The sequence below is a fragment of the Ambystoma mexicanum genome, chromosome 3q (genome assembly GCF_040938575.1).
Source record: "Ambystoma mexicanum isolate Mex_15411 chromosome 3q, UKY_AmexF1_1, whole genome shotgun sequence".
Taxonomy (NCBI): Eukaryota; Metazoa; Chordata; class Amphibia; order Caudata; family Ambystomatidae; genus Ambystoma; species Ambystoma mexicanum.
Window position 1 is genome coordinate 917,673,438 of NC_090926.1, and position 27,148 is coordinate 917,700,585.

General features: G+C 48.0%; 2 protein-coding genes across 4 annotated transcripts in view; one reads left to right on the top strand and one right to left on the bottom strand.

Annotated features, from left to right (window-relative positions):
• ARSG (arylsulfatase G) overlaps positions 1-26,510 on the top strand; it is a 2,321,949-nt gene extending 2,295,439 nt beyond the window's left edge. For both annotated transcript variants that reach the window (XM_069655065.1, XM_069655064.1), the window contains one exon: positions 15,978-26,510. In XM_069655065.1, the coding sequence (XP_069511166.1) occupies positions 15,978-16,252 (275 nt within the window). In that variant the 3' untranslated portion in view covers positions 16,253-26,510. The remainder of the gene's footprint in view (positions 1-15,977) is intronic.
• Positions 1-27,148, bottom strand: part of WIPI1 (WD repeat domain, phosphoinositide interacting 1) — a 951,231-nt gene that overhangs the window by 127,677 nt on the left and 796,406 nt on the right. The gene's annotated exons all lie outside the window — the stretch shown is intronic.

Genomic DNA, 27,148 nt, shown 5'->3' on the forward strand with positions numbered 1-27,148 from the left:
CAACCTTTCAGACACCAAGCGTGAAGGTTGAGGGTCTTGATGGCTGGATGGAGAACCTGACCTTCCTTCTGCGAGAGAAGATCCTCTCTGTATGGCAGTCGAATTGGAGGGCAGATGGACATGTCTAGAAGGTCCGGGTACCACGTTCTCCTGGCCCAATCCGGGGCAATTAGGATCATGGTCTTCCGAAACCTTCTCAACCTCCTGATCATTTGAGGAATGACAGGGACCGGAGGGAACGCGTACAGAAGTGGGAACTCCCAGTCCACTACGAACGCATCTCCTAGAGCTCCTCTCGGGGGAAATTCCCTTGAGCAAAATCTGTCGCACTTCCTGTTGATACTGGCGGCGAACAGATCCACTTGAGGGGTTCCCCAAAGGGCGAAGATCTCTTGAAGGACTTCCTGAGCTATCTCCCACTCGTGAGAGACTGTGCTCTGCCTGCTCAGAGCGTCCGCTGTCAAGTTCTTCTCTCCGGCTAGGTGAATTGCCGATAGAGAGATTCCTTCCTGAATTGCCCAAAACCAGAGCTGCATCGCCTCTCTGCACAGTGGTAGTGAGCCTACGCCTCCTCTTTTGTTGAGGTAGTGCATGGCCACTGTATTGTCCGTCATTATTAGGACGTTTCTTCCCCGTACAGACGGCAGAAAAGCCTTCAGCGCTAGTCTGATGGCTCTCAGCTCCAACAGGTTGATATGTAGTCTGGACTCCGATGGAGACCAACGACCGCTGATGGTCAAGTCGTTGGCGTGAGCTCCCCACCCCGTGAGTGAGGCATCCGTGACTACTGTTATCTCCGGCCATGGTTGCCAAAACATTTCTCCTTTCAGGATGTTCTCCCGACAGGCCCACCACTGAAGGTCTCGGGCTACTTTGACCGGGATCCGAAGGAGATCTGTCATCCTTCCTGAGAACTGTGACCACTGAGTTCTCAGTGCCCACTGGAGGGATCTCATTCTCAGGCGAGCCTCCGGCACGAGGAATATGCAGGATGCCATGAGGCCTAGCAACCTCAGAAAGTCGTAGGCTGGGAGATATTGGGCATTCTGAAATCTGATGACCATCTGCAGAATATCTCGAGCCCTCACCTCTGGTGGCAAGGCTTTTCCCAGGGAAGTGTCCAGGACTGCTCCAATGAATTGGAGTCTCTGTGATGGTATCATCTGTGACTTCTTTAAATTGAGGGAGAAGCCCAGCTTGTGAAGGAAGTGGCAAACATAATCTAGTTGTCTCTGAGCCTGTTCCGAAGATACAGCTCTGATCAACCAATCGTCTAGGTAAGGGTAGACATGAATCCCTTCCCTCCTTAGACTTGCAGCCACAACCGACATTAGCTTGGTAAAGACCCTCGGGGCGGAGGTTAGCCCAAATGGCAGAACTCGAAATTGATAATGAGAGCTGCCAATTGCGAACCTCAGGTATCTCCTGTGCCTGGGATGGATCGGCACATGGAAATAAGCGTCCTGGAGGTCTAGAGATACCAACCAGTCCTGAAGCTGGAGGGCCTGAAGGATCTGAGAGAGAGTCACCATCTTGAACTTGTCCTTTCGGAGGAATTTGTTCAATTCCCGTAAGTCTAAGATGGGTCTCAGTCCTCCGTCCTTCTTCGGTATTATGAAGTAGGGGGAGTACCAACCCTTGTTCCTTTCCGCTACAGGTACCAGTTCTATGGCACCTTTCTCTAGCAGGTCTAAAACCTCCTGCAAGAGGAGCGGATCTGGAAGCTTCAAAGGGTTGTTCCCCGGTGGATGACTCTGAGGGATATGTAGGAAGGGCAGGCAGTAACCTTGGGCCACTGTCTCCAGAGCCCAAGCATCTGACGTAATAGCCTGCCATTCCGTCAGATGGTGAGTTAACCTGCCCCCTACTGGTGTTCTGTGAGGGGAGACCTCAGAGTGGTTTTGAAGCGGCTGATGCAGTTGCCGAAGGTAAAGTGGCTCCTGCTCCTGCGGGTGCGGCTTTCTTTCCCCTACCCCGTCCACCACGGGTAAATCTTCCTTGGCCTCTTTGAGCCGGTCGTCCCCTGCCCCTTCCATATGAGGAATAGTAACGAAAGGACCGTCCTCTCCACGATGATCCCGAAGGACGAAAGGTATTCTGACGGATAGCAGCTCCCAATGACTTGGCTGCTGCCTTGGACGTTTGCAGTTTCTCCAAACTGTCATCCGCCTTCTTTCCAAAGAGGGTAGAACCGTCAAAGGGCATATTCAAAAGCCTGGTCTGCACGTCAGAGGCAAAACCAGACTTCCTCAACCACGCATGCCTGCGGATTGTGGTACTTGCCGCCATGGCCCTGCTGATACTGTCAGCAGAATCTAGGCCAGTTTGTAGGGTCTCGCACATCGCATCTTTACCATCCCTGATGATGTTTAAAAATGCGTCCCTTTCCTCTCCTTCTTGGAGGCAGTCAGCCGCTGATGAAGCGCACTCCCAAAGGGTGTGGCTGAACCTAGCGAGCGTACAGGTCGCGTTAATAGACTTTAACGCCATGCTACAGGCAGAAAAAACCTTCTTAGCCATGGCATCATACTTTTTGTCATCCCTATCCTGCGGAGCAGTGGGGTATGCAGATGTGCTGCCTGATGAGGTTGCAGCCTGTACAACCAAGCTCTCAGGAGTAGGGTGTTTTGACAAATATTCAGGGTCAGAACTAGCCACCCTGTATTTTGTTGACAGTTTTTTTTTTTACTGCCGGGATAATTTCTGGCGTTTCCCAGTTTGTCAAAATCCTTCTCTGTAGAGCAGAGTGAAATGGAACCACAGGATCCTCCTGTGGGCCCTTGTCCAGTATGTCAGTGAGGTCATCCTGCTGAAAGGCAGGAGAAGGTGCAGACCAACCCATAAATTCTATGATTCTAGACATCAGAGCTCTATATGGAGTCTCCGCATGTTCTCCTGGGTCTGGTTTGATAAATTCTGCTTCAGGAGAAGTGTCCAAGCCACTAGCTTCCTGAAGTGCATCCTGAAGATTTTTTAATCTTCCTTCCTCAGAGGCGAAAGTCTCTGGCTCTGGTGATGTGGTCCTCTGTAAATCAATATCTTGGTCTGAATCCTCCCTTTCCTCAAAAATCGAGGTTAAAGGGGGATACATTGGTTTTTGGAATGGTATAAACCCCATTTCCAATGCAGAAGGAGCCATCATCACAGGCCTTGAAAACGTCGATGTCGTCGACACCGACGTGAAAGTACTCGAAGGCGCCGTGAAAAGCGTCGAGAAATGTGTACTAGGCCTCGAAGAACTCGAAAGGATCGGAGTCCTGCTCGAGAACGACGTCGACGTTCTCGGCGTCGAGTCGGAGGTCTTTTGTCTAACCGTTGGCTGTGGAGTAGCCGTGGTTCTTTCCTTCACCGGCGTCGATATCGGCGTCGACGTCGGCGTCGACTCGATCGACTGATGCGCCGATGAATCCTTCGACAACGGCGTCGATGGCGCCGACCTCTGTTTCGAAGGAGTTTTCGACGATGGCGTCGATGATGCTTTATCTCCCGATGGCTCGAGGCGCTTTCGGGTTGACTTTTCCGCCGGGTACTGCGACTCGCGGCGTTTAGATTTTTTGGGTTTTTTACCCGGGGTATCACCCTCAGCTGTCTTCGAGGGGGACGAGGCCGCTTTCTCGAAGACGCTTAGCATCTTTTTCCTGAATTCCTCCCACTCAGCTTGCGAGCTGCGTTTTGTGGGGCAATGAACTCTCTCAGGAGAACTCGACGAAGATGACGAAGGGGATCTCCTACGTCTCTTCTTCGAGTGTCTCGATGTCGACGAGTGGTGGGAGCCACTTCGTGATCTAGATCGAGAGTGTTTTTTATGGTGAGGAGACGAACGTCTCGACTCTACCGAAGAAGCTTTCGAGGAAGTTAAAGTTGACCTACCTCTCTCGAGCTTCCCCCTACGCTCCTTCAAGGCTTTCGCCGTCATGGAAAGGCATTCCTCACACTCCGAACTCTGGTGCGTGATTCCCAGACACCACAAACAGACCCTGTGAGGGTCCGTCAACGACATTTTCTTCCCGCAGTCTCGGCACTTTTTGAAACCGGACCGAGGGGTCGTCGGGTCGGAGGAGGATGCCATCGATATCGAGGTAAATAGTAGTTATTATATACGTTATCTTGACGAGAACTGAGCAACGGTGTTCCGAGGCACAACGAAGCGCGGAAAAACGGAACTGAGCAACGGACGCTGCGCGCGGCCTTTATAGGCAGGATGACGTCGACGTCGGCACGGAGGCCGTCGAGGGTCATCGACTCGGCGATCATCGACGCGCAGCGCCCTCTGGCGAAAAAATTTTCCGAGGCCAGCAAAGCTGAAGGATTTCTATCTAAGATAAGGAATACGTCGGAGGACACAATCCCTTCGAACAACAGTTACAGGTAAGTAACTTGTTCCTTCTCCAGCATGGGGTCTGGCATGGATTCACATGCTCATGAATATAAGAATACACAGCAGTACACATATGCACAACCACGGGAGGTGGCAAGGCTCACCATTAAGCATTACATAAAACTCAACATCAAGCATCTCTTACCTCCTCACCAGGCTCACCTTAAGCGAACAGGTTGCGCAGCAGTGCCTGGCCGACTCTGGACTCCTCCCTGGAATCCTGGTTGACGCAGTAGAATCTCGTGAAGGTTTGAGTCGACCTCCACGTAGCAGCCCTGCAGATGTCCAGCAGGGGCACACCAGACAAGAACGCCGTGGTGGCAGCGATCGCTCTGGTCGAATGGGCTCTCGGATGGCCGGGCAACGGTCGGTTTGCCAACCGATGACACTGCATGATGCAGCCGGAGAGCCATCTGGAAGTGGAAGCCTTCGAGAGAGCCTTCCCTTGGTTCACAGGTCCTAAAGTTCACACACAGCTGTGATTTCTTCCGAAAACTCTTCGTTCGGTCCACGTAGAACTTCAGCGCTCTAGCTACATCCAGCGAGTGCAAAGTCCTCTCAGCCGACGACGAATGCGATGGGAAAAAGGCTGGCAACACCAAGGGCCTCTTGAGATGGAAGTCCGACAGCACCTTGGGCATGAAAGAGGGGTGCGTCCTCAGCACCACCCTCGTCCCGTGAAAGGTCAGGTATGGAGGCTTGCAGGAAAGGGCCTGAATCTCTCCCACACATCGTTCAGAGGTGATGGCCACAAGGAACGCTGTCTTCCACGACAGGAACTTCAACAGAGCCGAATGCAAAGGCTTGAATGGCGGGCCCATGAGCCTGGTCAGCAACACGTTGAGCTCCCACGCCGGGGCTGGAGCCTTCACCGGCGGGAACGATCGGAACAGTCCTTTCATAAACTCCTTCACCAGGCGATGAGACCACAGCGACGACTGTTCTGTTGTATGGGGAATTCGCTGCCAGATGTATCTTGATGGAAGCGTGAGCTAGTCAAGCTTTGGCCAGCGACTACAAGTACGGTAGCACTTGAGGGGCTGTAATCCGTAGAGGGTTAATCTTCTGTGCACGGCACCAGACAGAGAACCTCTTCCACTTGTGTCTGTAGCACTTGAGAGTTGAGGGCGCCCTGGCCTTTGCAAGAACCTCTCTGCAGTCAGCCGGGATATCGTGCCCTCCAAACTCTAGTGCTGCAGGAGCCAGGCTTGCAAGTTCAGTGACTCCGGGTCGTGATGAAGAATGGCGCCTCCTTCTCTGGAGAGAAGATCTGCGTCCGTCGACAGTTTGTCTGGCGGCGACGCCGACAAGTCCAGAAGGTCCGGGAACCATATCTGTCTCGGCCACCTCGGTGCGACGAGGATCATCCTGCACCGGGACCTCTTGAGTTGGTTGATGAGCCTGAGCGGGAACGGTGGGAACGCATACAGGAACAGGCTGTCCCAGGGGAACGAGAAAGCATCGCCCATGCTCCTCGGCTGGAGGAACCTGCTGGCGAACCTCTGGCACTTGGAGTTCGTCGTCGTCGCAAACAGGTCGATTTGGGGTTTGCCCCATCGCCGGAAGAGATGATCCACTTGATCCTGCCGTAGTTCCCACTCGTGGCTCGAGCGCAGCTCCCTGCTGAGTGAGTCGGCGATGGTGTTTTTTATCCCTGCTAGATGAAAAGGCACCAGAAACATGCCCTGGGCAACGGCCCAGTGCCACAGATCCTGGGCTTCCTTGTACAGGGCTGGGGATCTGGTTTCTGCCTGCTTCCGGATGTGGAACATCGTGGTGGTGTTGTCGGTGAAGATCCTCACCACCTTGCCCTTGAGGGGCAGGAGGAATGACTTGAGGGCCCAGAACACTGCTCGGAGCTCCAGTATGTTGATGTGGAGCGGCCTCTCCTCCGGGCGCCACAGGCCTCTCGCATGAAGATCTCCGGTGTGCGCTCCCCACCCCTCCAGGGAGGCATCCATCGTCACCGTCACCTGGTATGCTGGAGTCTGAAAGTCTGCGCCCGTGGCGAGATGCGTGTAGGTGCCCCACCATCGAAATGCATGGCGGAATGCTTCGTTGAGCGAGATATTGTCCTCGAAGCTGTCCGTCGCTTGCGTCCAACGGGCGTCGAGGGACTCCTGCAGAGGACGCATCCAAAGCCTGCACAGGCGCACCAGATAGATGCAAGAGGACATCATCCCGGGAAGGGACTTGATGGACCTCACTCTGGCCACGTCCTTGGCCAGCAGACGCTGTACCTTGCCCAGGATGGGCTGCGTTCTTTCCGCTGACGGCGAGGCCAACTGCGCTACTGTATCGAGCTTGGCTCCCAGAAACAGCGCGACCTGCGATGGAACCAGGTGGGATTTGGGGGAAGTTGATGGAGAATCCCAGGTCCATGAGCAGCCGGATGGTCTTTGCTGTGTTCTACGGTGAGTCCCCTTGTCCCTGCTCGGATGAGCCAGTCGTCCAGGTAGGGGTAGACGTGGATCCCCTGCAGGCGCATCCGCGCCGCCACTGGTGCTAGGCACTTGGTGAACACCCTGGGTGCCAACTTCAATCCGAATGGGAGGGCCTTGAACTGGTAGTGCCGCCCTTGGACTACGAACCTGAGAAACTTTCGGTGTCCTTTTAGGATGGGGATGTGAAAGTACGCATCCTCCAAATCCAACGACGATAGGAAGTCGCCTTCCTCCAGCTGGCCCAGCACGTGCTGGAGGTTGACCATCCTGAACTTCTGTGCCTTGATTTATTTGTTTAGTCGACGCAAGTCCAGGATGGGATGCCAACCTCCTGTTTTCTTTCTGACGAGGAAGTATCTTGAGTATACTCCAGAGCCTCTTTGGGACGAGCTTGATGGCTCCTTTCTTGAGCATCGCCCTTACCTCTAACAGTAGTTGAGGGACGTGGTTTTCCTTCCTGGCCACGGGAGGAATTCGGGGGCACTTCTTTAGAAATTCCAGAGTGTGCCTGTGGGACAGGGCATCTAGCACCCAACGGTCAGTGGAGATGGACTTCCACACGCTGATGAACTTTGTCAGCTGGCCCCCCACCGGGGTGCTTCGGTGGGGGCCCGAGGTGACAGCCGGTTCAGTCTTGCTTGGAAACAGCCTTGCCTCCCTGGCGACGACGGCGAGATCCACCGGACTTGCCTCGTCCCCTGTAGGCTTCTTGCGACGAGGAGACGGCGCCGCCGAATCCTTTGGAGGCAGCTTGCTTGCCTCCAGAGTTCCGAAAGGGCGGCCACCGTTGCTGCAGAACTCCCAAGGCCCGAGCCGTCTCCATGTCGGTCTTGATGGCCTGCAGCGACTCATCCACAGTCTTTCCAAACAGATTTTTCCCGTCGAAGGGCATGTCCAAAACCTTTGCTTGCACGTCCTGGCGGAAATCCGTCGCCTTGAGCCACCCCCGCCGTCGAAGGCAGATGCTGTTGCCCAACTGGTGGAAACCGGTGTTGGCAATGTCCGTGGCCACAGTTATGGCGTGGTCCGGCCGCTGAGACGACCGAATCCGTGGTCGGCTGCGCCCTAAGGCACAACGGTGCGGCGTCGGGGAACCGGTGCGGCGTCGGGGACCCGGTACTTCTTCTCGTACCAGTCCCTCTTGGCAGCTGTCGTGGACGGGTTCTTGAGGAGGGCAAGTCCCTCGTCCCAGATGTCATCCAGCAATGGCACCGCGAGGAACGTCTTCCTTTTGGCCTCGCGCCATTGGTAGAGGAAGCAGCCTTCATTCTTCTTCTCCTGAGGGCAGAGTTGAAAAAGCTTGGATGCCCTGGCAATCATGGCGTGGAAGGAGCCAATCTCGTCGGGCGGGGACATCAGAGGAATCGGAGACAGGAGGCCAGTCCCGTCGTCACCGCCGTCGTCATCCGTCCCCGTTGTGGCCGTGTCCGTTCCCGTGTCGTCCCTCGGGATCGGGGAAGGCGACAAAGGCTGAGAAAGCCGCGTGGGCAGACAAAGGCTGAGAAAGCCGCGTGGGCAGAAGGGGCACTGGATTAATTCTCCTCCTCTTGTTCCTTAGGTGCATGTCATGTTGGTAGGTGGCTAGAGGTCATCCCAAAGCACTCTTAGTCACACCCTCATACTCATGTCATTTTCCGGAGGTGGCAAGAGAGCATAGCCATCATTCTTTGTCACAAGATTAATTTATAGGTGTTCGAGAGAGAATTGCAAAGCACTCTTAGGTGCATCCTATTTTGGTAGGTGTGAAGAGAGCATACTAAAGCATGTTTAGTCACATGCTTATGTTATAGCGAGTAGAGAGAGCATACCAAAGCATTCTTAAAGGCACTTCAATTTTGTAGCTAGCGAGGGAATGCCTACACATTCTTAGTCACACGCTCATTTTATTTGCAAATGCTTAGGAGCACATTACTTTGGTCAGTAGAGTGCAAGTGGGAAGGAGTATGCTACAGTGTTCTAAGTCACTGGTTCTTTTCAGAGGACTAGGAGTGTGCACAACAAAACATTCTTAGTCACACATAATCTTATAAGGAGAGGACCTCAAAACATTATTAGGTGCATTCCATTTTTGTAGGTAGAAATCACTGCAAAGCATTCTTAGACACAGATTCATTTTATAGGTGGAGATGACCACCTACCGCCCCTGAAACTGAAATAAATTAAAATAATCTTCAGAAACTAGGAGATCCTTTATCGTTACCTATGATTTTAAAGAACTAAGATTATTTGCATTAGGCCAGTCGTTGCTGCAAGCCTGATTTTTAGCAAATTCACATGGTTGGCAAATCCCACCTAGCGCATAGAGTTAAAATGTGAATCCACAAAGGAGTGTGATTTGGTGTCCACCTTTTTCTTAATGCAATGATTGCTGCGTTTATAAACCAGAACGTTAAAAATGCAGTCTATTTCTTAGGTAAATATCTAAGAGGGGCAGCATTGGCAAGGTAAGTTAATGAAGGGGTACCTAGCTCCAACCTGATTTCACACATCAGAGTGTAGTAAGGAACACCTAAGATTGTTCTTAGAAATGTGCTCTGCATCATATCCTAAAGGACCCACTCTCGAATGTCCCGATACTTCGGCTCCATAAAGGAGAAGCTTGGATATTTTAGCATTGAAATCTTCAATGCATTCCATAAATACCTGAGCACCAAACATATAATAACATTTCAAAACGCCCCAGATTCTTACATTTTAACAGGTTTCTAACCCTCAATGTATGCGCAATCCAGCAACTATTTTTTGAGCAAATAATGAGTATAGTGTTTTACAACCTCTACTGTGATACCGTCTAAACACCATTTAAATAAGAAATGTTTGTGCCTAATGGCAGAACTTTCATTTACCCCAGGTCCAGTTCTAGCTGTATGCGCCGAAAATAAGCCTTAGCAGTAATAATGTTTCTCTGTAGACCTATAAATCTATCAGAGTGGTGTTGACTGTATATAGCAAACAGCAGTTTTTTTCTGCCATTGAGAGGGTGCTGCATGCTGAGGTCCACTAAACATGATTCAAAGTCTGCCAATTTTAGTATATATAATAAAGGGGCCAATGGGCAAACCTGTCTAACACCCCTATTTGACTTGAAGGCAGCTGAGGTCCTAGTCCCACATCTTACCACCAGAAATGTCTTATAAATTAACTGAATTAATTTGGGAAGCCCCCCGGGATCCCTACCTTATCCAATTTAGTCCACAAGATTGAAAGCTTGATTTAGCTCTAAAAAAGACACATATATGTTTATTGCATGGACCCTATTAGGTATCTGCCAGGACAGTTGATAGAGTATGGTCAATTGAATAGCAGCCTGATCGAAAACCGACCTGTTTATTTGGAATAACATTAGAGGTATTTATCCAATACTCAATTCAGCCTGTAAACAGCCTTTCAGAGCTTGCCAAAGCACCGTTAGTAGTGTGTCCAAGGCATCCTTAGGCGCACATTTATTTTATAGGTGGAGGAGAATTGCATGCCAAACTTGTTTTGTAGTCTGCTTATTGTACTGAAGTCGAATTATATATATATATATATATTATATATATATATATATATATATATATATATATATATATAGTCTGAATCTGCTGCAGTATCCAAACGCAGAAGTGGAAGAAAGGCCATATAACTGCTCTCAACCTTCTGACAGGATCCAGACAATGTTGGCATTAAGGGGAGTATGGTGTACCCCCCCTGGCATCCTTCCATGACCCAAGGTTTAATGCCAAGGTGGTAAGGTTTACACAGCATGTGCATGAGACCATGAATTAGGAGAGCTGAAGGGGTAGGGATTTGCAAAAGTATTTGCTAACCACGTGCAAGTATGCACTGAAGTGACACCTGAATAGAACAAGAAGCGGGAGACAAAGTCCAGAGTACAACAAACCATTTTAGTGCCCATCGACTGCAAAGTACGTTATCTCACTGTGCTCAGTTGTTATCCTTCGCTTCTGATGCTTTTTCAGGGTGCACTACTACTAGCTTTCGAGCAGCCGAAAAGGGTCAAACTGTGGGACACATTCCTTTCAGTCGAGCAGTGAGCTCCCAAGAATTTATTTAGCCCACTGCATACTAGAAGGTTGATGTCTATGTGCTCAACACATGTCAACTACGTAGTTGTGATAAGGATTCAATTCTGACTTGGCAAGCAGTCAGTGTTGTCATTTGTGCTTGCTCATTTGGCTTCTGAATTCCTGACCGCTCGCTCCATGGGTAATTAATGTGGCTGGGGCTATCGTCTCAGACCGCAGGAGATGCGAGAGCTTACTTTAATAAAAATGAATAAGCATTTTATATCTGAAGACTACAGCGGGAGGGAACACAAAGACCAGGACTTGGTAGACAAAGCAACAGGTTTAATAGATGAAGGAAATTTGAGTTCCTCAAGTGGAAGTTTCTTTTTTTGCCTTTCTTTAATATTTAATTTCTCATTCCTTTTAAAGTTCAGTTAAAGTTGAGTTATTTTAACATATCCCTCAGTTCTGCCTCAGTCAAGTGCCAGCCCTCAACATGACTCCCTTGATCAAATTCACCAAAATTCATGCTCGAATCCTCAGTCCAACCAAAAATTCTGTAGCCCTTGTCGTACCACCTCAGTCTATTTGAATCTACTTAGCATTGGTGTAAAATTGAAGATGTCTTCTACTTCAGCCCAGTTAACAGTGACATTGTGCTCTGTGGAGTATCTGTCTCAATCATGGTCCAGCCTGCAAATTTACCCCAAAACTACAAGCCTCAGCCCTTCAGACAGATTCCATCTCCCGTGTTCTAGGCTTCTTTATTCAGCCCAGTTCATGGTGACATTGAACTCCTTTGTGGTTCTGCCTAAGTCTATTTCGCTATACCTACCAATGGAACTATGACTTTGTACTGCACTCTGAAACTGATGTTTGTGCCACATATTATTTGGCTCAACCTACCAGCAGAGCCACTCCTGCCTTTTTTCTGGGCTCATCCAGTGCACCATCTCTAAACTTTGTCTACCCTCTTGCCCAGTCACTTGCACAAGGGAATGGTGGTGCTACAGCATGTGCCTTAACCACAGTATCCATCCTTGCTGTGTGGTTAGCTCCACTTAATTTACAATGGACAATTAAACAAAGAGAGAATGGCCATATGAACACTCCAGACAAACAAAGAGATCATAACACCAGCCGTGTGGGACTGATTATGGATATAGAGGAATACAAAACCAAAGCATACAGCAAACACAAGTCTACAATTAACGTATTTATGACCCCCACTGTAGGCTACAATAAAGTTCTGGGACAAATTGTTAAGTCCATGCTAAGAAATATTGTTGAACATAGCCGAAGCCTCATACCAGACAAGCCAACTCCTGGGACATTCTATTTGGCATCATATATGAATGAACTGGTAATCCAGGCTGCCTGATCATCTCTGGAATTATTACCGTAAACAATCTCTGAACACATTGAGTCTTGAAACCTCTGGTGAAGGACACAAAAAACTTCGTACAGGACAGAACACATTTTCTCAGGAAGATTTGAGAGATGGGTTGTGCACCACATAATGTTCTCCTGCCAACTTTGGTTGCCATCTCACTCTTCCCCCAACATTCCACATGGAATGGCTGCTTGCCAGAGATTCCTGCAGGAAATGACCAACAAGGTAGACGCCTCAATCAGGGCAGTCACGGACCTCATGATATTCATCCTAAGACACAGCAACTTTTGTTTTAATGAAGGACACGTCCTACATAACATTTGAGCTGGCATGGGCACAAAATGGCTCCTCAATATGTAACCCTGTTTATGGCATACACTGAGAAAGAGATACAACAATAATCTAGGAAACTACTAACATACAATACCCATGAAATTTTCATGATTTGGACAAGAAGTGAGTCTCTTAAACAATTCCAGAAATCAATCGATTTGGCTACCACATTATGTTTACCATGGAGTATTCCAAGACAATCATACACTTTGAGGATACCACTAGCTCTGTGGGAAGGAATGACCAGCTGGAAAGGAATGTATACAAGAAGCCCACAGACGGGAACAAGTACCCTGCCAAGACACTTTTCTATACAAGCCCCAAATGAAATCTGTCATTTACAGGCAGGCAATCGGGTACCAATGCATATGCTCCAACAAGAGCACAAGGGACAAGCAACTTGCTGCTCTCCACACATCCTGTCTGCAAAAGGGACACTCATCCAGACAGATTAACAGGAAGTTTGAGCGTGCATTGAAAATTCCAAGAGATACAACTACAATACAGAGAAAGCAGAGCAACAGAATGAGTATCCCTAGTTGTCAACTAGTATACAGTTTTAACATAACTCAACGGAATTGTTCAGGACCTACAATCAACATTCTGCATGGACGCAGAACTAAAGGACATTTTAAATCAATGCTCCTTGACTGCATATAAGCAGCCAAAAAATATAGCGTGTTCCCAGGCTAGAAGCATATTTTCTATGGATGAAGAACAACTGCGATCTGGATCATACCTATTCAATACAAAGAGATGCAAAACCTGCCAACATATCTGCACTGAATATGCTCTAACAACCCAACAGAACTGACAATTGCAGATTCAAGGGACTTAAACTGCAAATCATCTAACATTGTGTCCCTTCATCCAATACAAGAAATGCCTTCAGTAAAGAACATAGTTGAAACCTGCCAGGAATTGCACAATCGAATGAACATACACAGACTTAACATCATAAACCATATAACAAACAATACCACTAGGACTGCACTTTACCAAAGATGGACACACTAAAGGTCCTGCCAGTTTAGGGATTGAAGGGATAGCGCCCAAATACAAGAAACAGAAGAACATGCAATCTCAAATATTTATCATTTAAAAAAAATATTTTTATTGATTTCCACAGCAAACAACATACAGTGCACCTTAACATAGTGCATTAAACAAACCCCTCCCAAGCCCCCCCTCCTCCCTAGAGTCTCGCCATCTACAACCGCAGTCTCTCAGTTCACAGTCGCCACATCTCCATCTCCATCCTGGGAGCTTTCCGATTCCGATTCTCCAGGCTCGATAGGGAGACGACCAATTGTAGCCAAGCCGTCAGCGTTTCCGCCTCCACCCTCCCCTCTACACGCTGCTTCCCTCCAAGCAACCGTCTCAGCGTCTGCCCATTTCAGAAGGTCCTTCCACCGTGCTTCTACCCTTGGTCTCGCTTGCGCCTTCCAGTCCATGGCTATCCTGCGTTTTGCTAAAATGTATGCCAGGTCTTTTAGCTTGCTGAAGTGCTTAAGTTTGTGTGGTCTAGGAAAAACCCCCACCATGCATGCTCATAGGGAATCCACTTTTAGCCTAATCCCTTTGTTGTTCAACCAGTCCGCTATTTCTCCCCAGTATATAGCTATTGCAGGGCAAGCCCAGAACATGTGTACCATCCCGACATTCTCCTCCCCACATTTTGGGCAATACTGTGTGGCTGCATTTGCAAACTTGGCAATTTTCATGGAGGTTATATATGCCCTATGAGTGATATATAGCTGGACCTGCTGTAATCTGACATTCCTCAAAACTTTTTTATGGTATCTCTGCATCCTCTCCCATAATCCATCCCCTATGGTTTCCCGACTTTCTTCTTCCCAATCCCGCCTTAGTTGGACCACCTCCCTCCCTACCTTAGACATCAGTATTTCGTAAATTCTGGAGACCACATGGCCTCCTTCCGACACTGGTTGAAGCGTTTTTATAGCATCGTCTGGTTGCTGGGCCAAAACCTATGGTGAACTTTTAAGCCTAACCTATCATACAACATACCACGTGAACACAGTACCACTCAATTTCATATAGGTGTTTGCCCATACCTAAAAGAACTGACCAACCAAAACGCACAGTAGTATAAAATCCTTTACGTAAAGTATTACTAAGTGTTGCAACCACTGCTGTCAATCAGCATTGGCCCTCAGAACGAAGTCAGGATTTGGGAACGTTCATGTTTGGTGTAGAGGTTTTCAGAAATGCATCTGCAGTTTTAAAATGAATACACCATGACGCATGCTTCATCTACCTTTTTAAAAAACTGTACTCCAAGACATTTTCACCATAAAAAGAAATGTACATTGTTTCAAGTTCATTTGGGCCCCATTTTAGAAAGCACTTTTCACATGTAGGGGGAAAACACCAAAGACTGAGCTAATTTAATTATGTAAATGCAAGCATCTCTTTAAACAGTGTAGTATTTCACATGCTTTGGCTGTAAGCTAATGTAGAGTTACAACTGTTAGATAAGATCATCACAGCACTGCGCTCCTTGCATGCCAGTCTTAATAAACTGCCTCTCATCTCCCTTTTGCCTGTTACCCTTCGATTAAAGTCTCTGAGATTTTGAAAGCAAATGATTTTTCCACCACAGCATAACACTTTCAGCTAGTCTAATAAGGGTGCATGAGGGGAGTACGAGTTAAACAAACCCGAAATAGTCTGATTTGTTTTTGTGCACAGCGATTGCATTAAGGGTGATACCAGAGGGGTGCATTGACGATTATTTTTCTCTCTGTGTTGCTAAAATGATATGATAGTTTATTTATATAGTGCCTATACACAAGGTGCTTCAAAGCGCTTCAAGGCAAGGGAGGGAAAATACAATTACTGTTCATGGCCTGTAAGAATGTAAGGATGTGAAATTAACTATCATACTCGGCCTGATGACATTTCAGGTAGTGCAAGAGCTAGGACATAGATAAGGAGGGGAGGGGGAGAGTGTGAAGGAAATGGAAACCGAGAGGTGACTACCCTACTAGGCCTGACGAAATTTCTGGTAGAGCCGGGGAAATACAAAAAGGTGAGGGAGAGGGGTGCAGAAAGCGAGGGGAGGAACAAAACAAGCAACTATCGTACTAGGCCTTACAACATTTCAGATAGTGCTGGAGGGGGGGGGACAAATAAGGGGAGAGGTTAGGAGACAGGCAAGGTTGCTATCATACTAGGTCCAAGGACAATGCTGATAGAGTAATTACACAAGTCATGTAAGTCATACAAAATAGAATGCAATTAAAAGACAACTGAAATTGTCCCTCCCACCCCATTTTCTAAAGAACCTGGAGTGGTATTTGAAGTGTGTCATTTCCAAACGTTGTGCTGTCTTGCTTAACTCTGTGCAGTGGCTTAAAATAGACTCATGTGATCTTAAACTTTCTCCTTTGTAGGTGGAGCAGAAGCCTGTGATGGAAGCATCGGACCTGCGCAGGCCCATGACCCTCCACTGATATTTAATCTGGGCCAGGATATTGAGGAGAGAGTTCCACTAAACAGCAGTTCTGCTGAGTACCAACGTGTGTTACCTGAAATCAACCAGGCTCTGGTTGATCTGCTTCAGAATATCGCTATGGATAATGTCTCCAAAGCTGACTACACTAAAGACCCTTCAGTGACTCCTTGTTGCAATCCACATCATGTTGTTTGCCGATGTGAAACTCTCTGATGTCTTCTGGCTTTTAGCTGTATGTACCATATAATTTTGGCGTTGTTACCAGGTGGGCCTAAAGAGACTGCACCACCGACTCTCATTAACTGATTTATCACTGAATCTCCTCACACCTTACACTGCACAACATAACGGCTTGCATACAGCAATGGCACGCCTATAAATACCCTGGAGTAAGATTGAGTAAGATCAAAGGTCACATCTTACCTCTATCACAGGAACCAGCCACCTCCCTTCATGCTAGAGGCCAAATTGGTCTCACATCCCTTTAATTCATCAAATGTTGGGCTCTCCTTTTTGTAGAAACACATAAAAAGAACGTGCTACTGCCAAACCGTATAGAACCATACCACCTCCCTTGCCCCAAATATTCCCTGCATTCCCCACCAGACACACACACATGCAAACACATGTACTAGATCCTCCGCTCCCTCCCTTCCCCATCATAAACATAACCCATGATATGATATGATTGGTTATTTATAACGCACTTAATACCCAGAGGTTTCTAAGCACGAACCCAGGGATCGAACCTGTGTTGCTCTGCGTCATCTTGCTTCCAAGGCAAGCATGTTGCCTCTGAGCTATCCTCCCGAGACATGCTCCATCACACAGACACAGCAACATGCATACACATACATACATTTACCTCGGGCATCTGCGACATCCTTCTTCCGCGCCTGTCGGTCCTTACCCACATGACAGTTTGATTTAGAAAGACCGCTTGGTCTTTTTCAATCGAGTTTTTCACTCCACACCCAACTTGGCTAAGTAATCCTTATATTATGCACCATAGGTTTCGTGGTCGACAGTGGGGTGAGCAAAGTTCCTGGTAAGTATCTTCGTGTTCATTCGACAATACAAAGTCTCCATACCAGGTTTGAAGCATCCGAGTAGTAGAGTGCATCCAATGTAAGGAAACATGCTTACTGGCGTTCAAGTGCTTTTCATATATTGCGTGAATAACGCAACAGACATAAGAGAGGATCTTGCCGTACAGATTCTTCCACTATGATTGAAAGCTGTCACATAATCAAACTCCAAAGGGGGCGTGGCCGGCGCGCATGGCGTGAAGCAGGAAACCGCCAGCGCTCCTGCCCGTGATCCTGTTACGGACCGTCTAACGCCGGCAAAACTTAATTAGCAGTTAATAATCCTGCAATATCGGGAAGGGAAACCTCTTTCCAACTCCCGATGCCGCCTATAAACAAAAATCGGATCCGCTAGGCGTGTTGTCGGAGAAAGTGGATCGGCCCCCCTCCGACAGGCAAGATGGCGGCGTCCGCGACCAGCGAGTGAGCCCCAACAGAGAGGAGCGTACGAACAGGGGATCCTGCTGCTAACTAAGAGGACGACGGAGGTCAGCAATAATCCTCACACAGGAATCATCGGACGTCCTGGAAGGCGCTCGGCAGAGCAACTGGAACCTCTAGCGGAGACTCAGAACGACAGCCGGGAGAAAGCGGCTGGTCGGGTTCCATACCCTGGGCGAGACACCGCAAAGGGGGCTCCGCAGGGAGCCCCCGACAGAAGAAAGAATTGGGGCCCGTGCTGCGACGGGGCGCGGACCGCGGCTCAATCGGAGCCGTGACAACGAGGAGGGGCACGGCCCGGCCACATCAGTGATATAGGCAGCGCATACCCCAGGACGAGAGGCCCATTAAAAACTGCCCTGAATAGGTCGGACTGGGACGCTGGGGACGCACTCTCCCCGCCAACGACTGGGGCTCTGGCACAGAGCCAGCACAGCAATACGAACGGCCTGAACAACACAGCAGTGGGACAGCAGATAACCCTGCCGGGTTCAACCACAGAAACCATTAGATTGCAGAGGAGCACGGCAGCGCGATCGCCAACAAGCAAGTACGTGCAAGCCACATGCCCACCAACCAAGAGGGGTGGCATAGGGGCGCCAAGTCAGCTAGGACACAGAGACAACCAGAACTCCCTGTGAGGCACTGGGCCCTGAGAGGGGGAAGTCCTACTGACAAAAACACCCTGGAATCACAGAAGTAAGGACTGCACCAGCAGGGAGTTGATGCCACATCTGCCCAGCCACACAAGCAGAGGGGGCAGCTAACAATTCACAACACCACCAGTGCAGGGGGGAGGAGAAGCCACAAGATAGCCACTAAACTCATAACCAGCGAACGGGTGAACACCTCAGTCACAAGACAGAGAACAGCTCAGAGACGGGAAATGTCACCACCCAAGGGCAAATCAAAAATCGCAACGATGGACTCCTTCACTACGGTCAGGCCCAAGTTACAGCAGGGCGCAGGGGCAACAGAGGAACAAGCAACCCAAGAAGGAGACCCCCACGAACATGCAAGTGTTGCAGGCTATAGCAGCGCTACGTACCTCTATCGAAACCAAAATAGATGAGGTCAAATCGGGCATACAGCTGATAAGACAGGATGCCTGCAACCTTACCGAAAGAGTGAACATAGCGGAGGTTACCCTACAAGACAATGTAGAGAGTACAACAGACCTCAAGACTAGGGTACAGGACCTCGAACTGAAGGTAGCAAGGCTGAAGGCAAGGTCAGAAGATGCGGAAGGGCGAGCCCGCCGCAACAATATCCGGATACTGGGGGTCCCGGAGGGAATGGAGGGCTCGGACCCAACAGAATTTGTTGAGACAATGCTACAGCAGGAAATCGGGGGAGGGATTTTGTCCCAGGGATTCTCGATAGAACGAGCCCACAGGTCTCTGCAAAAAAGACCACTCCCTGGCTCACATCCGCGCCCAATGATCGCCAAAGTTCTAAACTTCCACGACAGAGAGACAATATTCAGGTTCTTGAGAGATGGAGGAGAAATCAAGCGACAAGAAGCCAAAATAGTCATTTATCTGGACTATACTCCCATCTTGCAACGGGCAAGGAACTCATTCATCCCGGTGAAGGCAAGGCTGAGAGAACTTAACATCAAGTACATGCTAATGTACCCGTCGCGCCTCAAGGTGCTACATAAAGGAAAAGCCATCTTTCTAGAAACTCCTGCTGCAGCAAATATGTGGCTCGAACATAATAACCTCGCAGATGGCAAGGAAGGAACAGCAAAGGAGATCACAGACCACTGAACTCTCGAAACAATAAGAAAGAACCGATGCTCACATAACTGTAAGAAAATACCAAGGTCCCGCATCAAGAATTACAGCACTATGGAAGCTCCGCTGGGCAGGAGCGCACCGACCCACAAGAGCACTGATGACGTCGACACACCCCTCAAAGACACGTGTAGGTCAACTGCCAACACAACCCCGCACGGGGAGGTCTGGAAAGGCCCGGAAGGCTCGGGAGCCCCTGAGCGCTGCAAGTTGGAAGCAACTGCTGGGGGCAGTTTAAAGTTGGATAGTTTACAGTTCACATTCACCAGTTCGAAGGTGACTATTGTTGGTAAGTCTCCAGAAGATACTAGGGTGGGAGGAGGGGGAGGAGAGGCAGGAGAGGGGCCCGAACCACAACCCGAACGCGGGCTGAACTCCTGACATCTAGACTAAGTTTGTGGGCAGCCGGGATGGGGAAACAGGATGACCGCGATATCTCTATTGAACCACCATGACTACGACATCAATCAACATATTAACATGGAATGTGAGAGGCCTGAGCACTTACCTCCGCAGAAACAGAGTTAAAACCTACCTGTACAGGAAAAGGGTGATGATAGCACTGCTGCAGGAGACCCACTGCACAACAGACTCCGTGGCCAAACTCCAATCGCACTGGGGGGGGGACAGGGATTTGGCAACACTTACTCTAAATACGCTAGATAGAGGAGTCTACACACTTGGATTCATCCACAGCTCCCGTTCCGTATGGTCAAGTCAGAAATAGATCCGGAGGGCAGGTTTGTAATTCTATGGGGACACATCGAGCAGGAAGCAATATGCATTGTGAACTCTTACCTCCCTAACAATAATATACCGACATATCTGAATTCACTGTACCCCAGAATCGCACAACATCGAAATGGCCTGTTCATGTGGGGAGGAGGCCATTTTAATTGCGTGCACGTCCCTGTGCTGGATAGGTGCACACTCCATCCAAAAGGCCCATCGGCAGCGGCGACGGCCCTGGCCGCTATGATGAGCAGGCTGGACCTGGCAGATACATGGCGTGCAATGCACCCAGAAACGCGCGGATACTCCTACTACTCGTCCCCACATAACCTACACACGAGGTTAGATTACATCCTCATAGGCAGGGAACACTTATCCCGAGGGGAAGGAGCGCAATACCTGCGAAGGACGATCTCTGACCACTCCCCGCTCTTCGTGACATGGAACCACAAAGGCCCCAGACCCCCGATCCCAATGTGGAAAATGCCCATGGAAGCCTTAAGGGATCTAGCCTTCAGGGAGGACCTACATGATTCTATTGATACTTACTTGGAGGTTAACGTGGGCAGTGTGGAACACACTAGTACAGTGTGGGATGCACTGAAAGTAGTGGTCAGGGGAGAAATGATTGCAAAAGCTGGGGGCATTGGGAGATTACTCAGGAAAGAGCTGGACCAGGTGGAGTGGGAAATTGAAAGAATTGAAGCTGCTCCCACCATCATACACCAGAGGGAAGAGGAACTAAGGGAGCTTAGAGAAAGGAACTCAACCGCGTGGTGCAGGCTGGAGAAGTTCGACCACACTGCCAAAACAAACAGAGCACATGTAGAGGCGGACAGACCGGACCGGTTACTGGCCTGGCTCTGCCAAAAGGAGCACCCCAGACATTCTACCACCGCTCTACAGGATGAAGACGGGAACGCACACTACACACAACAGAGCATAAATGACACATTCAAGCGCTTCTACGCACATCTATACTCTCACGAGAAACCGGTCCCCCAAGAACAGTTAATGGACACATTGGAGGAGATCGGGCTTCCCAGATTGTCCCCCGAACTAGCCGACAGAAATCATGCCCGAAGATATAACTGAAGCTATCAGATCCCTGGCCACCTTTACGGCACCTGGGACTGACGGGCTAACGTCAGAGTTCTTTAAAACGTAGGAGCCATCCCTGACCCCTCTGCTACACGCTGTCTACCAGGAGGCATATGAAGAAGGGATATTGCCCAAAAGCATGCGAGAGACGCTTGTGGTCCCGATCCTTAAGCCCAACAAACCGGCAGACCAATGCGACTCCTATCGCCCACTCGCGATGCTTAACCACAACGTGAAAATCTTAACCACAATTCTAGCTAAGCGACTGGCCAGAATAATAGGAGACATAGTAGACACTGACCAAAGTGGTTTTGTACCTGGCCGCAATACCTCCATGAACATACGCCGGCTGCAACATATTTTAGCACAAACTGACAATGACAAGGACTCCTACGCACTGCTGTTCTTGGACGCAGTTAAAGCGTTTGATTCTATTTATTGGGAATGGCTGGTGGCGGTACTAAAGGAATTTGGCTTTGGCCCGGGTTTATCAGATGGATCAAAATACTGTACAATGCTCCCAAAGCAAGGGTGAAGTCTGGGAGGCATGTGTCAGAGGCCTGCGACATATGCAGAGGAACTAGACAGGGCTGCCCATTGTCCCCAATGTTGTATATATTAGGATTGGAACCCATAGCCATATATTTTAGGAAGCAATTTTTTGATGCGGGCATAAGGCTGGGAGAAGTAGACCATATCATTTCACTCTGCAGATGATGTCCTCATATATGTCAAAAACCCACACTTGAATGTGCAGGCCATGCTCGAGGTCTTGGACAATTACTCTAAGGTCTCCGGAATACAATTTGGCAGGCCGAAATCCTGTCTGTTCCCCCTGGCGGCCCTGAAAAACACTCCCTGCAGTGGGGATCAAATGGCAGACTACGTCATTCAGATACCTAGGAGTACACATAATGCACACCGCTGCACTAATGCATGAGCACAACACAAAAGCAGCACTTACAGCTCTGCGCAAATCAATGACTTTTTGGACGAAACTCCCCCTATCAATGATGGGCAGGGCCTCGATTGTTAAAATGATCGTTCTCCCACAGTTCCTCTACGGGTTCCAGAACGTACACTACTATATCAACAAGCCCTTTTTCCGACTGCTGGAGACCATAGTGCGAGAGTTTCTATGGGGGAAAAGCAGACACAGGATAGCGCTATCGTCTCTAATTCTACCATACAAGCAGGGTGGAATTAAACTTCCAAACCTGGAAAAATACTATCTGGCAGCGCAACTCAGCTTTGTGTCCAAATGGCTGGCTGATGAATCCACATCAGAAACGCTACTGCTGCAGGGCATGATCCCGCCGCTCCAACTGAAAGAACTGATCTGGGCACCACCGCACCTACTGAGGGACATACCCTTCCTAGCTGCTCTGGGGAGGAAAATCTGGAGTAGAGTGAAACTGCTTACCCAATCGCGGAGCCCCTATGCCCCAGAAATACCCTTGCTCTCAGATTTTTGCACAACAAGCATGGACTTAAAGCAACTCAGGCTGTGGGAAAGAGAGGGGGTCTACACCTGGGGAGATCTATAGGAGGAGGGCGCCTTTAGAGAGTTTGCCTCACTACGGGAAAGGGAAGGTATCCACACTGGCCAATTCCTGTGGTATCAAAAACTCCGGACCACAGCTCGGCACAAATGGGACACCTGGCCCGAGGAACCAGACTCGGACCCACTCCTGACATTGCTGTACAATTTGGGAGAGGGCATCAGACCAATATCCCAAATATACGGCCATCTGAGCGATATACCCAATCCCAAAAGCATGGAAATGAAAAACAAATGGGAGGCGGACATGGGAAGGGAAATGACTGAGGCAGAGTGGAATAGAGCACTTATGTTCCCCAAAGTAGTGTCCAGAAATCGACAAATACAATTAAATGTGCTGCATAGAACTTACCTGACCCAAAGCCAAATAGCTAAATTTAACAAGCAAGCTCAACCAACCTGCATCTGGTGCCTGGGGGAGAAAGCGGACTTGATCCATATGCTGTGGGAATGCCCCAGAACAAGGTCCCTGTGGGACAAAGTAAAACAGATGTGCGAAAAAGCAGGCCTGAATAAGTACACATGGACACCCGAGGAGTGCCTTCTAGGAATCTACCCTAGACCAGCCAAGCTTAAACACACAGTTAGGCTCATGGACATATCGTGTGTACTGGCCAAAAGGACCATCGCAATGGCCTGGAAGAAACCTGCAGGGCCGCGTTACAAACTATGGCAGAATGAGACGGAGCCATGGGTGTTGGTGGAAACCAAGGCTTGGGAGGAATGCGTGGCCAGGTCCACTGAGGACTCCAGCATGGCGCTGGAGGCATGGAAGGAACTCACTGGACACATGTTTCACCCCTCTGACGACAGGCCCCCTTGAACTAAGGAACTTCGGCAGGGCTCTCACTCGGCACAGTCTGGCCCAATCAGAAGTGGTAGCCGTTGAGAACGCAATCCCCCTTCCTACCCCCCCACCGCCCCCCCGAGACAAGAGACATTGCAAAACGTGGATTAAACAAGGAGACAGTTAATGTTGTTTGTTATAATGTTAAGTTTACAATGCATTGTCATTGCTATGTGCGTACGATATTCTTGAACATTTTGTATCTGATACTATTGAAAACGCCAATATTGAAAACAAATTTTAAAATAAAATCAAACTCCAAAAGCTTTGTATTCTGGACAAGCCCTGGCCAAATGTAGAAATTCTACATCATAAAGGTGACACCTGGGATAAGCTTCAAGGGAAGTCGGGTTGAAGTTTTTAATTCTCTGCAGTGTATAGTGAACTGATGCAAATAGTTAAAGTGCAGCAAGCAATGTCTGCAATTAAGAGAGATGCTGCTCATTTGCACGCTTATCTCGGCACACACATCTTCCTCTGGAGTTTTGTGAAAAAACTCATGAGTGTCCATATACTGTCTTAGAATTATTTTAAAGTGAGTACAAGAATTAGCCAAATATAATTAGTCACCTGGATTAATTTCCCTGCTAAATTCCTGGAGTGGGAGGGAATTCGGTGGTGGTTTTCACTAGATGGTGCTCATTCCAAATGAAATATCTTGATATTTTTGTTTGAAATATGATAGTGCCTTCTCATTACGTTTAAAGTGAAGTGAAATGGGACTTCTTGTAGAAAACATAACATTTTCTGGCACACAGAGCACAGGGGCAGATACATTATTAATACTAGAACGAGAATAGGATATTGTACTTTGCTAGCGTTAGTTATGTACTGCTTTTATAATACTAAAAGCTAAAATAATAACTAAAATAATTTCTATGTGCAAAACAGGGAAGATCTCCCAGCACTAAAAGTGCAGCATGTTGTAAATTATAGTTAAAATAAACTGAATCCTGCAGTATTCACAGGTATAGTTAAACACTTTATGCTATGAAGCATAGCCACAGATTCACAGCCTAAACTATATTACCCCTCTTTGATCCTTCAGCTCACCATGGATTTAAACGGTGCTCACACCGGCCCATTCACAAGGCATCGTGAAAACCTCTCACTACTTCAAGGAAAAATAAAGGGATCTACTTTGGCAGTACCACAAGAAACCTCTTTAATGAACACTCCCACACAGTTCCTCGGTGCTAAAACCACAGAGCAACAAGTATAACAAACTAGACACAGACATTTTAACTGCTCCAGGCCAAGTGTGTCGGAGTCCAGTAAATTAAAATGACAATCACCCATCAAAGACAATAAAATTGCGACTGAGACAACGTCCGGCCAAAAAAAGGAAATAAAGGAAAAGGCGCAATACCACAGTCTATTGCAAAGCATTCCAAATAAGAAACATATAGAGGAATACTTCATTAGCAAGAATCCCACACCGAAAAATGGGAGAAAACAAGTAAAAGAGGACTTCTGCTGTAACTCAGACATGGGGGGACTTCTGCTGTAACTCAGACATGGGGAGCCATATGCTGCGGCAAGACTCTACAGACGCCAGTGCAAACCAAAAAGAGATACACCATATACAACAAACTGCCACAAAGCGTAAGGCCAACCAACAAAGCAAAACCCAGAACCCATGTAACAAAGAGAATGAGGAGCCGCGCGCAAAGACATTTACCAACACCAGCGACCTTATAACACAATCCACAACGGCACAAAAAAAAAAAAGCTGCCCAAGCAAAACAATGTTGCCACAAAAAATATCACAAATCGCAAATGGAAAGCACAAACTGGAGATCAAACCAAGCAAACTACGAAAAACAGCGTATAGCAAGACTGTCACTCGACATAACTGAGCAAATCATGAATGACTAGGAGAAAAGAATTGAAGTGTTTGGTGGCACATTTACACACACTCCTAGCCGGGGAGAACCAGAGAAGACATCCACCTCGAGACACGAAAAGGCGGTAGCAATTCCCGACATACAAACCATCTCAACACTAGACCAACAAATCGAGAAAAATATCAATCACCTCAAACAATCAAAGGTCAATCATGAAATACACAAAACAGCGGAAAATAACTCCAAAAAAGAGACTGATCCCAACTGCCAATGCCAAAACCCAGAAGATGAAGATCACAGCCGCCTACCTACGACGATGGCAGAACTACAAAACATAATGATCACTGCAACGAATCTAGCCCTCATCCCGTTTGTCAAACTGTACGAATCCTTACACAAAGCAATAAGAGACCAAGCAACCTTAATTTCTATGATACACTCGAAACAAGCACACATGGAAGCATTAGTTAATAAGATTCAAAGTAGACTTGACTCCAAAGCTTAAACAAGCATCATGTGGCAGAATCGCCTGTTCGATATAGCCAGACATGATCACAACATAAATGAAATTACTTGAGAACAAACAAGCAAAAGCAAATATAGGACACCAGGAAAGACCAGAAAACTGTCAATGTGCCGCTCAAAACACAGAACACAGTCGCCAAACAACCGATCTGCTCACCCCATTGATACCATCGAATGCACATCCTACGTGCGACAATGCGAACGTCTCAATGATCTGCCAAAGAAAAACGCCACATGAAGGACCGATCACAGATGAAACTGCCGCTGAGACATTTCCCATTATTCAACGAGAACAAAAACCGGACAAAAGACAAAATAAAACAAGGCAGCACATTACGCAAGAAAACCAAATCCAATGCAAAAGGAGCCAAAAGTGGACCCCATGCTTTTCTGAGAAACTTGACACTTCCTACTACGTCAAAAAAGGATGAGACAAAAAAGAAAGAAAACTTGTGGTAGAAAAAACGAATACTGTAATTGCAAAGCCATCCAATAAAACAGAATAAATTACAAAATCAAAAGAAAATAAATGACTGATGAAGGATTGATAGAACTACTCATTGACCTATCCACTTCTGAGGAGCCACAACGAGAACCACCAACCCAAAAAGATGAAAACATTACCCTAGAAAGAACCAAAAATCAACAAGTGGATGAACCTTGCGAATATCTGGAAGGGAACACTAAATACAGCGAGGATAGCTCTCTCTCTCTCTCTCGTGCAAACAAATTTCAGACACAGAAGGAGAATTGTCCTTACTTGAATCGCCAAATGGTGATGATGTAAATACAACAGATTCCAAGCAATCTGAAATTCGATCGTACAAAGAAAAATCGACATTGAGAAACCAATAAGGAAAAAAAGATCTCAAGCGAAATGCAAAATCAATTTCCACAATTTCCAAACATAGGCAACAAGAGATTGCACTAAAACTACCTATCTTTTATGACCCGAGAACCCCAAAAAACAAAAATACGATTGACATCAAACTAATGATACCACAACAAGATGTACTAGTCCTGAACAGGACTAATCTCCTGAGATTGTTCCAAGCCATTCCAGTGCTAAAAACGATCCAAACACAAGATATAAACCTGGTGGAATTCCATGACGAAGATTCAACAGAAGCAAGAAGCAATATTCGTTCGAATGAACTCAAACAAGAGA